Raw genomic sequence first — 15,981 nt, forward strand, 5'->3', positions numbered from 1 at the left:
TGATGGCCAATCTATAAAGTACGTCTTCATAATCTAGCATGGGCAGGATGGTCATCTGAATCGGTGTTAGTTTGGCAGCTGGGGTGAAAGAGGAGGGATTACGATAGAGGAAACCAGGTCTAGATTTAACTTTAGCCTGCAGCTTTGATATGTGCTGAGAGAAGGACAGTGTACCGTCTAGCCACACTCCCAAGTACTTGTATAAGGTGACTACCTCAAGCTCTAAACCCTCAGAGGTAGTAATCCCACCTGGGGGGGAGAGGTCATTCTTCTTACCAATGAAACCAGGACAAAAATGAAAGACCATGACTTTAGGTGATTTTCACTCAATTTAATGCTTGGGGATGGATTTCAGGCTTGTGGTATTGAGGCAGGACTTTTGGTGGCACTTTAATTTGGGAGGACATGCTTGTGGTAATGACTGGAGCAGGACTTTAACTGGGGAGGACAGGCTCGTGGTATTGACTGGAGCAGGACTTTAACTGGGGAGGACAGGCTCGTGGTATTGACTGGAGCAGGACTTTAACTGGGGAGGACAGGCTCGTATTGTGGAGCAGGATTGACTGGAGCAGGACTTTAACTGGGGAGGACAGGCTCGTGGTATTGACTGGAGCAGGACTTTAACTGGGGAGGACAGGCTCGTGGTATTGACTGGAGCAGGACTTTAACTGGGGAGGACAGGCTCGTGGTATTGACTGGAGCAGGACTTTAACTGGGGAGGACAGGCTCGTGGTAATGGAGCAGGACTGGAGGCAGGAACAGGACTTTAACTGGGGAGGACAGGCTCGTGGTATTGACTGGAGCAGACTTTAACTGGGGAGGAACAGGCTCGTGGTAATGACTGGAGCAGGAACCTTTAACTGGGGAGGACAGGCTCGTGGTATTGACTGGAGCAGGAACCTTAACTGGGGAGGACAGGCTCGTGGTATTGACTGGAGCAGGAACCTTTAACTGGGGAGGACAGGCTCGTGGTATTGACTGGAGCAGGACTTTAACTGGGGAGGACAGGCTCGTGGTAATGACTGGATCTGAATCAGTGGAATGGTATCAAATACACCAAACACATGGTTTCCATGGTTTCCAGGTGTCCGATGCCGTTCCATTCGCTCCGTTCCAGACATTATTATGAGCCGTCCTCCTCTCAGCAGCAGTGGTAGGATTGTTGACATATTATTGACATCTGTATCTAAAAGCATAATTGATAAATAATTGGAAGAAGTCTGTATATTTGGGACATTTCAGCCTTACCCAGGCTCCTCCTCTGAGACCATATTTCATCTGTAGGTGCTACAAGGTTCATCTTGTGTTAAGGGAATTTTTATCAATGATGACTAATTATGTATACATTTCTATCAGGACTGACTCGTCCAAATGCTATTATGTACTGTACATATATGAATTTTCTCTCTTGCTTCCATTCCCAATTGTATATAATATAGTCAGGAGTTTAGTAACAATGACGGTCTGTTCCTTTGTACAAATGAATGAACTATCTCCAGATGGCAGGGACAGACTATCTCCAGACGGTCTAGAATGCTGATTTACACAGACTGACCTTGGCTTTAGGAGAGGAGGGAAGGCTCGAGAACTATAGGGCCTCTCTACCCATGTCATGAAGAGATAGAACATTTAGAAAACGCTGACGTCATTTTCAGTTTATAACCTGTGGCAAAATGTATATATACCCAGTCCTCTCTTGAATTAAACACTGTTACCTGACTTTTAAGACCGGGGCTCTGTCCATTCTTATAAAAATATAGGGTCTTACAAGCCCTTGGAATGCATTGACAGAGTATTGAATTCTGATTGGGAAATAATACAGAGCCATTTAGAATTGTAATATGAGTAGCATTCAACTAGAAACCCTTTTTGTTATACTTTTTCATTGTTAAATTGTTCTGTGTGTTATTTTATTTTGTTGGTTGACAGTAAGTCCCTTTGGCATGTATCCAATGGCAGCGCCACCTAGTGGTGGAAAAATGTAATCTAAAATGTAATCTAAGTAACTATTAACCCGTTAAATGTAACTAAATGTAATAGAAAATTGTAATCTACGTAACTATTAACCAGTTAAATGAACTGCATTCCTTTGAACTTTACCCTGGTTTGAGCAACTGAAAGCTCGACAGGAGCTGGCAGAGGAATGCAGTTCACTGTTATTACACAATAGATAGGTAGGTTCTCATGGGTACTACACCTCAATACACAGACCATTCCGTTTATCATGCATCTCCATCTCGCCACGGCATCAAGAAAAAGACAGATTTAATGTTGACCCGTGGCTGTGGGGACCGAAATGAGGTTGTTTGGACTGCTGATTGGTCAGTTGTTTGGGGTTTAGGGACGTGGCCTTGGCTCCACTTTGGGCCCTCCCACCGATACCCAGGAAGTGGAGTCTGAAGGTTGTCCACTCCCCGAAGGTCATCTGGAGCAGCTGTTTGAGGTCGTCGGGATCACCGAAGACCAGCGCCTGGCCGGTGAGGTCATTGCTACGGACGATGTCTGCGTACTTCTTAGGGAGGTTCATCCTCGCCAGCTTTTGGGGAATTTGGAAAGATGCAGAACATAGAAAGAACATTTCAGTTTAACATGTTTGGGGAGGCAGGTAGCCTAGCGGTTGGAGCGTTGGACTAGTAACCAAAAGGTTGCTAGATCAAATCCCCAAGCTGACAAGGTAAAAATCTGTCGTTCTGCCCCTGAACAAGGCAGTTAACCCACTGTTCCGAGACAGTCATTGTAAATAAGAATTTATTCATAACTGACTTGCCTGGTTAAATAAAGGTTTAAAAAAAATCATTAATGTATTTATCTGAGATCTAAAGGTGGCTATGGACCCTGGTCTAATGGAGTGCACTATATAGGGAATAGGGTGCCATGTGGGACACAACCAACCCCCTACCGCTTTGCAGACGTCCTCAGAGGTCATGTTGATAACAGTCCTGATGTTGAGAGGAGCCAGGTTCCTCCCCCACCCAGAATTCTTCAGTCCGGTGGTCCCTCTGATGAGGGCCAGCTCCCTCCTGATAGAATGATCCAGGTTAACCGTGGTCAGCTTGAACCTCTCCGCGTCCCTCACCCTGAACTGGAAATGCACCTGGACGATTGGAAGATGAAGTGTTGGAGAGATGCACACACAAACACAGGTCGCTGGTTCAAATCTGTCTCGACGGAGCGCAAACGGAACACACACCTTGAGGAACATCTCAAACATCTCTGGATCTCCGTCCTGCTCCAGCAGGTCTTCGATCTCCTCCCTCATCATGTGAAGCTCCATCCTCGAGTCGCTGAACACCTATTATAATGTATATAATAATGCATTAATAATATATAAAATAATAATGTGGAATTTGATTAATTATAATAATATATGCCATTTAGCAGACCTCCCACAAAGCCTTGGACTCGTCGACGACTGTCGCCGTCCCGACGGCGTCGTCGATCTCTGCTCTCTGCTGCTCGTCCTCCAGACACTGTAGGATCCAGCTGAGACGACAGGGCCAATGGTTGGCAAGAACGACCTGTAATGTGTTGAACATTACTGTTAGTCCAGTCCATGTTTTCATTACACTACAAACTGTCGCTTAGAATTCCATTCCATGTTTTACTCTAATGTAGTGATCATTACTGTTAGTCCAGTCCATTTTTTCATTACACTACAAACTGTCGCTTAAAATTCCATTCCATGTTTTACTCTAATGTCGTGATCATTACAGTTAGTCCAGTCCATGTTTTCATTACACTACAAACTGTCGCTTACAAAGAATTCCATTCCATGTTTTACTCTAATGTCGTGATCATTACTGTTAGTCCAGTCCATGTTTTCTATCTCCTTAGAATTCCAATGCTTTCTGTAAAGGCCAACAAATCATATCAAAGACGAATTCCATTCCATGTTTTACTCTAACGTGATCTTCCAGTCCATGTTTTTTCTAATCTTATCATTTGTTTGACTCCGTGATCCCTCAGTCCTACCTACAAACTCCCATTCCATGTTTTACTCTAATGTCCTACCCAGTCCCTCTATCTCCCTCCCTAAAGGCCCTCCCTCCCTTAAGTTTTCCTCCCTCCCTCCCTCCCCCTCCCTCCCTCCCTCCCTCCCTCCCCTCCCTCCCTCCCTCCTTCCCTCCCTCCCTCCCTCCCTCCCTCTCCACAACATAAAGAGGGGTGTTACAGTACCCAGGCAGCGATGTTCTCTGGCGGAGGCAGCTCAGTCTTCAGAGCCTCCATGAGCACCACGGTGACCCTGATGGAGTTGATGACCCGTCTCATGGACATGGTGTCATCAGAGATGTAGTGGTGGAGGTTCCTCTGTTACTGGACAGGATGCTCTCCAGCGCTGATTCTATCGCCTTGTCCGCCTCGTCCTCACTCAGTGCAAACGCCACGTGTGCCTCCTTGATGTGGTTGTTGTCTATCAAAGGAATACTGGCCTCCGTCAGAATAGTTGACGTCTCCTTTGTTTGGGGGCTGCTCTCGATCCAGGAGAGGGATGACTTCGGGCTGCCCAGGTCCAGCTCTCTCAGCTCGATCCCCTTTGACCCATGACCCTTGGCTTCTTCCGTGATCTCTGATTGGCCGCTAACGATATTGTAGAACACCTTGGGAGAGAGAGAATATATTTTTTTTAATACACATTTTGGAAGCATCACAGAGATTCTGAATGGCAGCAAACGCTGAGTGATTTGATACAATGTGTCCATTTCATATAGAACACCTTGCGCTTGGAGGTGTGGCAGAGCGGCGGTATGGTGAAGGCCAGGGTCACGATGCGGTTCAGGAAGGCATAGGCTCTGTCTTCTTTACTGAAGCACCCGTCTGCATAGTTCACCTGTTGGAGAGAAACAAACTGCATTATTGCCCTATTCACATTTTTCCACTGTAAATAATATTCATTATATTGATTCACCTTCTTCCATTGTAAATCATTTAAATAGTCAACATTTCGGTGCTGAGGCTTCTCTCAAGACCAGACCTCTATTTTTCCCTCTTGTATGCAGCTCTGGAAGATATACACTTATAGCAGTGGTTCCCTCCAGTCCTCCAGTCCTCCAGTACCCCAACAGTGGTTCCCTCCAGTCCTCCAGTCCTCCAGTACCCCAACAGTGGTTCCCCTCCAGTCCTCCAGTACCCCAACAGTGGTTCCCTCCAGTCCTCCAGTACCCCAACAGTGGTTCCCTCCAGTCCTCCAGTCCTCCAGTGGTACCCCAACAGTGGTTCCCTCCCCCCCAGTTCCCTCCAGTACCCCAACAGTGGTTCCCTCCAGTCCTCCAGTACCCCAACAGTGGTTCCCTCCAGTCCTCCAGTACCCCAACAGTGGTTCCCTCCAGTCCTCCAGTACCCTAACAGTGGTTCCCTTCACCCAGTACCCTAACAGTGGTTCCCTCCAGTGGTTCCCTCCAGTCCTCCTCCTCCAGTACCCCAACAGTGGTGGTTCCCTCCAGTCCTCCAGTACCCCAACAGTGGTTCCCTCCAGTCCTCCAGTACCCTAACAGTGGTTCCCTCCAGTCCTCCAGTACCCTAACAGTGGATCCCTCCAGTCCTCCAGTACCCTAACAGTGGTTCCCTCCAGTCCTCCAGTACCCCAACAGTGGTTCCCTCCAGTCCTCCAGTACCCTAACAGTGGTTCCCTCCAGTCCAGTGGTTCCTCCAGTCCTCCAGTACAGTGGTTCCTCCTCCTCCAACAGTCCTCCAGTCCTCCCAACAGTGGAGTCCTTCCCAACAGTGGTTCCAGTAATCTAGTACCCCAAACAGTGGTTCCCAACCACTGTTGGGGTAGTGGAGGAATGGAGGAACCACTGGAGGGAACCACTGGGTACTGGAAGTGGACTGGAACCACTGGAGGACTGGAGTTGGGAACCACTGGAGGACTGGAGTTGGGAACCACTGGAGGACTGGAGTTGGGGTCAGTTGGGAACCACTGCTATACCCCAGAGGATATACTTTACTGTCTGTGACTTATTCTTATCATGAGGGTCCCAACAGTTACCCAGATTGTATTATTATTATTATTATTACTACTATACTGTATATACTTATTTCTGTTTAGTACTGAACTCAACCCTGGAATTTGGAAAAAGGCGTCTTTCACACGGCTATAGAGGATTAATTCTGTGATCCCAACAGCTGTTGTTGATTAAAACTGTAGAAATCCGTCTGCATATTTCAAGACATTTCATATGGGGTGTAGGGGGATACCCAACGGGCTGGACCATTCTCTTCTCATCACTCATCTTGGGGGGAAAAAACGACTCAAAAAGAATGTGGAAATCAAATGATCCGCCATCATTAACACAATGAAAACATCTAATGATTTAATATTGAAATAGAATGGGTGACGAGAAAACAAATTGGCACAATTTAAGGCCAAGTGGAAAACAATGATGCAGGCACTAGGGGTGGGGGTGTGGTCAAGGGTGGGGGTGTGGTCAGGGATGGGGGTGTGGTCAGGGGTGGGGGTGTGGTCAGGGATGGGGGTGTGGTCAGGGGTGGGGGTGTGGTCAGGGGTGGGGGTGTGGTCAGGGATGGGGGTGTGGTTAGGGGTGGGGGTGTGGTCAGGGGTGGGGGTGTGTTCAGGGATGGGGGTGTGTTGAGGGATGGGGGTGTGTTGATGGGGATCAAGTACTGAGGGATGGGGTGTGGTCAGGGATGGGGTGTGGTCAGGGGTGGGGGTGTGGTCAGGGATGGGGGTGTGTTGAGGGATGGGGGTGTGTTGAGGGATGGGGGTGTGGTCAGGGGTGGGGGGGTGTGTTCAGGGATGGGGGTGTGTTGAGGGATGGGGGTGTGGTCAGGGGTGGGAGTGTGTTGAGGGGTGGGGGTGTGGTCCGGGATGGGGGTGTGGTCTGGGATGGGGGGTGTGAGCCTGCGGGTCTGACCATTGTTGGAGGTATGCGTCTGTCTGAGGGAGTTGTTGTTCAGGGTATGTATAGAAATCAATCTGGGGACTCTTAGTCTACCTGTTGAACCAGGACCTCAGGGTTGACTGATAACACAATATGTACCTGTTGAACCAGGACCTGGGGGTTGACTGATAATATAATATGTACCTGTTGAACCAGGACCTCAGGGTTGACTGATATTATAATATGTACCTGTTGAACCAGGACCTCAGGGTTGACTGATAACACAATATGTACCTGTTTAACCAGGATGGGGGTTGACTGATATTATAATATGTACCTGTTGAACCAGGACCTTAGGGTTGACTGATATTATAATTATGTACCTGTTGAACCAGGACCTCAGGGTTGACTGATATTATAATATGTACCTGTTGAACCAGGACCTCAGGGTTGACTGATATTATAATATGTACCTGTTGAATCAGGACCTCAGGGTTGACTGATATTATAATATGTACCTGTTGAACCAGGACCTCAGGGTTGACTGATAACACAATATGTACCTGTTTACATTTACATTTAACCAGGACCTCAGGGTTGACTGATATTATAATATGTACCTGTTGAACCAGGACCTCAGGGTTGACTGATAACACAATATGTACCTGTTGAACCAGGACCTCAGGGTTGACTGATAACACAATATGTACCTGTTGAACCAGGACCTCAGGGTTGACTGATATTATAATATGTACCTGTTGAACCAGGACCTCAGGGTTGACTGATATCACAATATGTACCTGTTGAACCAGGACCTCAGGGTTGACTGATATTACAATATGTACCTGTTGAACCAGGACCTCAGGGTTGACTGATATTACAATATGTACCTGTTGAACCAGGACCTCAGGGTTGACTGATATTATAATATGTACCTGTTGAACCAGGACCTCAGGGTTGACTGATCATACAATATGTACCTGTTGAACCAGGACCTCAGGGTTGACTGCCAGCAGAGAGATAAAGGGGGACTCCTCATCAGAGAGCAGTATACTGATAGCATCCAGGACACCAACGATCTTCTTAGGAGCACATCGGTCCAGGTTAGTGATCTCCAGAACCACGCGGATCCTCCTCTGCTCAAACACCTCCATGAACAGGATGAACCTGGACAACAGCCACATCTCCTTCCTCACCTGGGAGAGGAAGGGAGAGAGAGAGACAAACAGAGGCAGAGAAACAGAGAGAGAGAGTGAGAGAGAGGTGATAGAGAGAGTGAGAGAGAGGTGATAGAGAGAGTGAGAGAGAGGTGATAGAGAGAGTGAGAGAGAGGTGATAGAGAGAGTGAGAGAGAAAGAAAGATAAAAAGTTGGAGAAAGCAGGTTAGGGAGCTGTTTCATTGGTCAAAAGTTGGTGAATTGATCTAAAATAGTGTACTATGTAGGGAATAGGGTGCCATAGGGCCCTGGTCTAAAGTAGTGCACTCTGTAGGGAATAGGGTGCCATTATATCCTCCCTCACCTCGTTCATGAACCCCAGTTGGCCGCTGACCCTCTCGTTGTCCAGCGCCTTACGGACGTTCAGGTCCTGGTTGAAGATGAGGTTCTTTCCCATCTGGAAGATGAATCGTAAAGCTGCTGCTGCAGGAAGCCCGAAGACAGCGAACGCCAGGCCCTCCAACACCCCGGCTCCTCTTTGGGCTTCACTCAGACCTTCTTCTTCTCCTGTTCCGTTTCCGGATCCCAGTCCGTCCAGTTCAGGTGCGTTTGGAAACTCCGGGAAGCCATACTTCACCTATAGGTGCAGGAACACAAGGTCAGGACAACGTCCTACTCCGTGTTCACTGACTTGTCCGCTGAAATTCACAATGAATGTGTTATTTTTTCCATCTTAATGCTGATTGGTGAACTGTTTCATGCTGCCAAAGATTCCCTCACTCGTAGTCATATTGTATCACCTTGCTTCACTGGTCCCTTTGTTTACAATTCTTCCTCGTTTACGCTAAACATATTATGGGATACTAGAACATTAATGGACCTTGTTACTATGGTTCTATCCCTGGTTGGAACCCTGTTCCCTACATAGTGCACTACTTTTACTCCAAGGTAGTGCACATTGAAGGCAAAAGGGTGTCATTTGGGAAGCAGCCTCTAACAACCTTCTGATTCTCACCAGGAAGACGAGGACTGTGAGAGCAGCCAGCAGCACGGCCAGGACCAGGGACCAGAGGGGGAAACAGCAGAACTTCTTAGATCTCCACTCTGACGATGTGTTTTCAATCACCTTCTTCCTCACCTCATCCTCCTCGTCGTGCTGCGCCACGCGGTACAGACCCAGCTGAAGAACAAGAAGAAGACTTTATTGTCCGTTATCTTGATGTTTCCAGTCAGAACTGGGTTTGGAACTGACAAAGCTCTCACCTCTTATTGGATTTAACCATTATTTATACAGGAAGTCCTGTTGAGGTCAAAGGATCTATTTTATGAGGGAGACCGCTAACCTCTAGGTTACCTACCGGAAGTCAACCTCTAGGTCACCTACCTGAAGTATATACCTCTAACCTCTTGGTTACCTACCGGAAGTCAACCTCTAGGTCACCTACCTGAAGTATATACCTCTAACCTCTTGGTTACCTACCGGAAGTCAACCTATAACCTCTAGGTCACCTACCGGAAGTCAACCTCTAGGTCACCTACCTGAAGTAAACCTATAACCTCTAGGTTACCTACCGGAAGTCAACCTCTAGGTCACCTACCTGAAGTAAACCACCTACCTGAAGTAAACCTATAACCTCTAGGTCACCTACCTGAAGTCAACCTCTAACCTCTAGGTTACTTACCTGAAGTTAACCTCTAACCTCTAGACTACCTACCTGAAGTTAACCTCTAACCTCTAGGCTACCTACCTGAAGTTAACCTCTAACCTCTAGGCTACCTACCTGAAGTTAACCTCTAACCTCTAGGCTACCTACCTGAAGTTAACCTCTAACCTCTAGGCTACCTACCTGAAGTTAACCTCTAACCTCTAGGCTACCCACCTGAAGTTTCCCTAACCTCTAGGCTCTCCTGCAGTGCCAGGCACAGTCTCATCACCAGCCCCGCCCAGAGGAGGTCACTCCCGGCGAAGTGCCATGCGGAGAACCGAACATAGATGAACCGGACATTCTGTCGTCGCTGGTTCTCCTCGGTCCAGACGGGTCGGTAGAACAGCAGCCTGCAGATCAGAGCTAGGAGACCAGTGATGGAGGCTTTGACAGAACGAGGCTTGGACCTGCCCTGGTAACTCTGCTCCCTCCTCTCTGCCTCCTGCTCCATGTGGACTAGTTAAGGAGCGAGCGAGCAAGAGAGAGAGAGAGAGAGAGAAAGAGAAAGAGAACAGTGAGATAAGGATATATTCATTCTAGCTCTGGGCGTTAGGGCTACTTTCTAACACTGAGCATCCTGCGTAGATGAATATCGTCGTTGTATCTACCCTCTATAAGACAGGATCATGTTGTATCTATCCTCTATATGACAGGATCATGTTGTATCTACCCTCTATGAGACAGGATCATGTTGTATCTATCCTCTATATGACAGGATCATGTTCTACCTACCCTCTATGAGACAGGATCATGTTGTATCTACCCTCTATGAGACAGGATCATGTTGTATCTACCCTCTATGAGACAGGATCATGTGGTGTCTACCTACACTCTGAGACAGGATCATGTTGTATCTACTCTCTATGAGACAGGATCATGTTGTATCTATCCTCTATATGACAGGATCATGTTGTATCTACTCTCTATGAGACAGGATCATGTTGTATCTACTCTCTATGAGACAGGATCATGTTGTATATATCCTCTATATGACAGGATCATGTTGTATCTACTCTCTATGAGACAGGATCATGTTGTATCTACTGTCTATGAGACAGGATCATGTTGTATCTATCCTCTATATGACAGGATCATATTGTGTGTAACTACCCTCTATAAGACAGGATCATGTTGTATCTATAAGACCTCTATATGACAGGATCATGTTGTATCTACCCTCTATAAGACAGGATCATGTTGTATCTATCCTCTATATGACAGGATCATATTGTGTGTAACTACCCTCTATGAGACAGGATCATGTGGTGTCTACCTACCCTCTATGAGTCAGGATCATGTGGTGTCTACCTACCCTCTATGAGACAGGATCATGTGGTGTCTACCTACCCTCTATAAGACAGGATCATGTGGTGTCTACCTACCCTCTATGAGACAGGATCATGTGGTGTCTACCTACCCTCTATAAGACAGGATCATGTGGTGTCTACCTACCCTCTATGAGACAGGATCATGTGGTGTCTACCTACCCTCTATAAGACAGGATCATGTGGTGTCTACCTACCCTCTATAAGACAGGATCATGTGGTGTCTACCTACCCTCTATGAGACAGGATCATGTGGTGTCTACCTACCCTCTATGAGTCAGGATCATGTGGTGTCTACCTACCCTCTATGAGTCAGGATCATGTGGTGTCTACCTACCCTCTATGAGTCAGGATCATGTGGTGTCTACCCTCTATGAGTCAGGATCATGTGGTGTCTACCTACCCTCTATGAGTCAGGATCATGTGGTGTCTACCCTCTATGAGTCAGGATCATGTGGTGTCTACCTACCCTCTATGAGTCAGGATCATGTGGTGTCTACCTACCCTCTATGAGTCAGGATCATGTGGTGTCTACCTACCCTCTATGAGTCAGGATCATGTGGTGTCTACCTACCCTCTATATATCTGAGGATCATGTATTGTCTACCTACCCTCTATATATCTGAGGATCATGTGGTGTCTACCTACCCTCTATATATCTGAGGATCATGTTGATGCGGTTCTGACATGATGAGTAGAGGCCCACTGTAGCAGGAGAGGACACTTTAATCAGAGTCTTGGACAGAGCGTACGCATAGATGTGATCCGACGGCAAATCTATAGAATCAAAAGAGATAAATGTAACACAGGACGTTCCTTCCAGGCACTTCCAGGCACTTGCAGTTAAAATGTAGTGGGGAAACTACAAACAAAACATCTACAAGATCAAAATAAAGGGACCAAAATACCGGCTGTGTTTCTGTATTTTGAAAGTTATATATCTTGGAAATTTGATTGAAAATTACAGGCCTCTCTCATCTTTTTAAGTGGGAGAACTTGCACAATTGTTGGCTGACTAAATACTTTTTTGCCCCACTGTATATTTTGAAAATGTGATTGCTGACCTGCAAAACATTTTTGGGACTATATCAACAATGGACTAATGAATCATATACCAAAGGATATTTCTTTAATGATTGACAGTGTTTTCTGAATGATGGGAGTGACCTCCACTGTAAATATTTATTACTAAAGCATGTGACCACATGAATTTCCTCCAATGGGATAATAAACGTTATCAAATGTCCTAATTAATACCAGTTGCACACAACTTCCTCTTTTTAAAACCTACAGTATGACTGCATCTGAAATGGCTCCCTATTCCCTATGTAGTGCACTACTTTTGACCAGAACCCTATGGGGGAATAGGGCCCTGGTCCAAAGTAGTGCACTACATAGGGAATAGGGCCCTGGTCCAAAGTAGTGCACTACATAGGGAATAGGGTGCCATTTGGGACACTGTCCTGTGTTTGTGTATTCCAGCTGCTACAGAACAGGCCCAGTACATCATTATGCAAACACTCAGGTGCTGTTCTGTTCTATTCTGTTCACACAGCCATAATTGGTCTATAGGGTAACTCAGAGATGGGCTGAGAGTGAGGGACCCTAGAAACTAACAATTTGGAGGAGGAAATGGAATCTGGAATCTCAATTATCTCTCTCTCAAGAGAGAGCTCACCTTTTATTATCATTGTATTGGTTGTTGCCAACGGCACCCAGAGAATAATGGTAATGTATGGCTGTTTGTGATCTGTGAATGACAAGAATAACACTTACAAATCCTCAGGTGAAAGAGAGGGAGAGAGAGAGAGAGAGAGAGAGGGTGGAGGTGAATGAGATGGGGGAGGGAAAAGGAGAGAGGGAGGGAGGGAGAGAAAGAGGGTTGGGGAATTGAATACTAATACAACAGCAGGGTTATATAGAAAGTGCATCACAACACAACTTAAGCAGTAGATAATATAGAAATAAAATGACTTGGTGACAAAATACACCTCAATGTCCACAGTGTCTGTCATTCTGGTGCTATTTAGACTTACTATACATCCAGTGAGTTACTATACATCCAGTGAGTTACTATACATCCAGTGAGTTACTATACATCCAGTGAGTTACTATACATCCAGTGAGTTACTATACATCCAGTGAGTTACTGAGTTACTATACATCCAGTGAGTTACTATACATCCAGTGAGTTACTATACATCCAGTGAGTTACTATACATCCAGTGAGTTACTATACATCCAGTGAGTTACTATACATCCAGTGAGTTACTATACATCCAGTGAGTTACTATACATCCAGTGAGTTACTGAGTTACTATACATCCAGTGAGTTACTATACATCCAGTGAGTTACTGAGTTACTATACATCCAGTGAGTTACTATACATCCAGTGAGTTACTGAGTTACTATACATCCAGTGAGTTACTATACATCCAGTGAGTTACTATACATCCAGTGAGTTACTATACATCCAGTGAGTTACTGTACATCCAGTGAGTTACTATACATCCAGTGAGTTACTATACATCCAGTGAGTTACTATACATCCAGTGAGTTACTATACATCCAGTGAGTTAGTGAGTTACTATACATCCAGTGAGTTACTGAGTTACTGAGTTACTATACACCCAGTGAGTTACTGAGTTACTATACATCCAGAGGGTTACTGAGTTACTATACATCCAGTGAGTTCCTGAGTTACTATACATCCAGTGAGTTACTATACACCCAGTGAGTTACTGAGTTCCTATACATCCAGTGAGTTACTGTACATCCAGAGGGTTACTGAGTTACTATACATCCAGTGAGTTCCTGAGTTACTATACACCCAGTGAGTTACTATACATCCAGTGAGTTACTGAGTTACTATACATCCAGTGAGTTACTGAGTTACTATACATCCAGTGAGTTACTATACATCCAGTGAGTTACTGAGTTACTATACATCCAGTGAGTTACTATACATCCAGTGAGTTACTATACATCCAGTGAGTTACTATACATCCAGTGAGTTACTATACATCCAGTGAGTTACTGAGTTACTATACATCCAGTGAGTTACTATACATCCAGTGAGTTACTATACATCCAGTGAGTTACTGTACATCCACTGAGTTACTATACATCCAGTGAGTTACTGTACATCCACTGAGTTACTATACATCCAGTGAGTTACTATACATCCAGTGAGTTACTATACATCCAGTGAGTTACTATACATCCAGTGAGTTACTGTACATCCAGTGAGTTACTATACATCCAGTGAGTTACTATACATCCAGTGAGTTACTATACATCCAGTGAGTTACTATACATCCAGTGAGTTACTATACATCCAGTGAGTTACTGTACATCCAGTGAGTTACTATACATCCAGTGAGTTACTATACATCCAGTGAGTTACTGAGTTACTATACATCCAGTGAGTTACTATACATCCAGTGAGTTACTGAGTTACTATACATCCAGAGGGTTACTGAGTTACTATACATCCAGTGAGTTACTGAGTTACTATACATCCAGTGAGTTACTATACATCCAGAGAGTTACTGAGTTACTATACATCCAGTGAGTTACTGAGTTACTATACATCCAGTGAGTTACTGAGTTACTATACATCCAGTGAGTTACTGAGTTCCTATACATCCAGTGAGTTACTATACATCCAGTGAGTTACTGTACATCCAGTGAGTTACTATACATCCAGTGAGTTACTGAGTTACTATACACCCAGTGAGTTACTGAGTTACTATACATCCAGTGAGTTACTGAGTTACTATACATCCAGTGAGTTACTGAGTTACTATACATCCAGTGAGTTACTATACATCCAGTGAGTTACTGAGTTACTATACATCCAGTGAGTTACTATACATCCAGTGAGTTACTGAGTTACTATACATCCAGTGAGTTACTGAGTTACTATACATCCAGTTAGTTACAGTGAGTTACTATACCAGTGAGTTACTGAGTTACTATACATCCAGTGAGTTACTGAGTTACTATACATCCAGTGAGTTACTGAGTTACTATCCATCCAATAGGCTATGTGTAGTGTACATGCAGTTCGTAGGACTTGCCAGGATAAAGTGGGTGTATCCAGGATAAGGTGGGTGTGTCCAGGATAAAGTGGGTGTGTCCAGGATAAGGTGGGTGTGTCCAGGATAAGGTGGGTGTGTTCTTTATAAGATAGCATAGTGCTTACTGACCATAAGCAACCACTTAGAATTCAGCTACCTGAGGTACACTACAATGCCCGGTATCCAATCAAAACCCATCAGATGAAACAGAGGTCTTACCTTTCAGTTGGAAGTCTCAGAACCCACTCCTCCTCCTAACACGGATCAGGAACAGGATCAATAGATGTTGTCTTGTTGTGACTGAGAGAGGGATCCACAGAAAGAATGCTGCTACCCACCTCTACAATGGCTAAGGTGTGGTGAACTTTACACCCCTAGCCCAGGGCCTGCCTGGCTAACTTCCTGCCCGCTGTACAGCTTTACAATGCCGATATCAGCTAAAAGCTAATTATTCACTAGATCATTTCTCCTTCTGTCTATAGGGTTCTCTCTCTCTCTCTATTTGGTCTGTCTGTAGGGCTCTCTATTCTGTCTGTCTATATATTTGGTCTGTCTGTAGGGTTCTATTTGGTCTCTCTCTCTCTATTTGGTCTGTCTGTAGGGCTCTCTCTCTATTCTGTCTGTCTTTAGGGCTCTCTCTCTCTCTATTCTGTCTGTCTATAGGGCTCTCTCTATTCTCTGTCTATTCGGTCTGTCTGTAGGGCTCTCTCTATTCGGTCTGTCTGTAGGGCTCTCTCTCTATTCGGTCTGTCTGTCTATAGGGCTCTCTCTATTCGGTCTGTCTGTAGGGCTCTCTCTGGGTCTCTCTCTCTATTCGGTCTGTCTGTTGGGCTCTCTCTCTATTCGGTCTGTCTGTAGGGCTCTCTCTATT

General features: G+C 45.4%; 2 protein-coding genes and 1 long non-coding RNA gene across 11 annotated transcripts; all 3 read right to left on the minus strand.

The window, feature by feature from the left end:
- Positions 1 to 379: 379 nt before the first annotated feature.
- On the minus strand, positions 380 to 9,522 carry LOC118374615 (NTPase KAP family P-loop domain-containing protein 1-like). 9 transcript variants are annotated; one of them, XM_052514271.1, is made up of 7 exons: positions 4,177 to 4,367; positions 3,384 to 3,518; positions 3,191 to 3,292; positions 2,900 to 3,094; positions 946 to 2,536; positions 620 to 706; positions 380 to 476 (listed from the first exon to the last, which is right to left on the minus strand). In XM_052514271.1, exons 1-5 carry the CDS (start codon positions 4,273 to 4,275, stop codon positions 2,249 to 2,251), a joined length of 819 nt encoding a protein of 272 aa, XP_052370231.1. In that variant the 5' UTR covers positions 4,276 to 4,367; the 3' UTR covers positions 380 to 476; positions 620 to 706; positions 946 to 2,248. The 9 variants fall into 9 exon arrangements, with proteins under 9 accessions (XP_052370231.1, XP_052370228.1, XP_052370230.1 ...); XM_052514268.1 differs by having other exon boundaries at positions 576 to 706; XM_052514269.1 differs by having other exon boundaries at positions 391 to 476; positions 576 to 706; positions 855 to 2,536.
- On the minus strand, positions 8,630 to 15,469 carry LOC127927661 (NTPase KAP family P-loop domain-containing protein 1-like). Its single transcript, XM_052514266.1, has 6 exons — positions 15,330 to 15,469; positions 12,706 to 12,777; positions 11,676 to 11,804; positions 9,893 to 10,158; positions 8,998 to 9,176; positions 8,630 to 8,633 (listed from the first exon to the last, which is right to left on the minus strand). Exons 2-6 carry the CDS (start codon positions 12,716 to 12,718, stop codon positions 8,630 to 8,632), a joined length of 591 nt encoding a protein of 196 aa, XP_052370226.1. The 5' UTR covers positions 12,719 to 12,777; positions 15,330 to 15,469.
- Positions 10,947 to 11,609, minus strand: LOC127927662 (uncharacterized). Its single transcript, XR_008128332.1, has 3 exons — positions 11,493 to 11,609; positions 11,186 to 11,325; positions 10,947 to 11,150 (listed from the first exon to the last, which is right to left on the minus strand). It is a non-coding gene; the product is annotated as an uncharacterized LOC127927662 (long non-coding RNA).
- Positions 15,470 to 15,981: the final 512 nt, after the last annotated feature.

The sequence above is a fragment of the Oncorhynchus keta genome, unplaced genomic scaffold (genome assembly GCF_023373465.1).
Source record: "Oncorhynchus keta strain PuntledgeMale-10-30-2019 unplaced genomic scaffold, Oket_V2 Un_scaffold_1704_pilon_pilon, whole genome shotgun sequence".
NCBI classification, from domain to species: Eukaryota; Metazoa; Chordata; class Actinopteri; order Salmoniformes; family Salmonidae; genus Oncorhynchus; species Oncorhynchus keta.

Bases quoted from the DNA above. Each gene is read 5' to 3' on its own strand.
- LOC118374615 (XM_052514271.1), bottom strand. From the start codon at position 4,275: ATGTCCATGAGACGGGTCATCAACTCCATCAGGGTCACCGTGGTGCTC. The intron at 3,293-3,383 runs GTCTGCTAAATG...ACATTATAATAG, and splicing joins AGTCCAAGGCTTTGTGGGAG to GTGTTCAGCGACTCGAGGAT. The intron at 3,095-3,190 runs GTGTGTGTTCCG...CCAATCGTCCAG, and splicing joins TGTTTGAGATGTTCCTCAAG to GTGCATTTCCAGTTCAGGGT.
- LOC127927661 (XM_052514266.1), bottom strand. The intron at 10,159-11,675 runs GTAGGTAGACAC...CTCCTTAACTAG, and splicing joins GATCCTCAGATATATAGAGG to TCCACATGGAGCAGGAGGCA. The intron at 9,177-9,892 runs GTTAGGGAAACT...CTTGTTCTTCAG, and splicing joins CACTGCAGGAGAGCCTAGAG to CTGGGTCTGTACCGCGTGGC.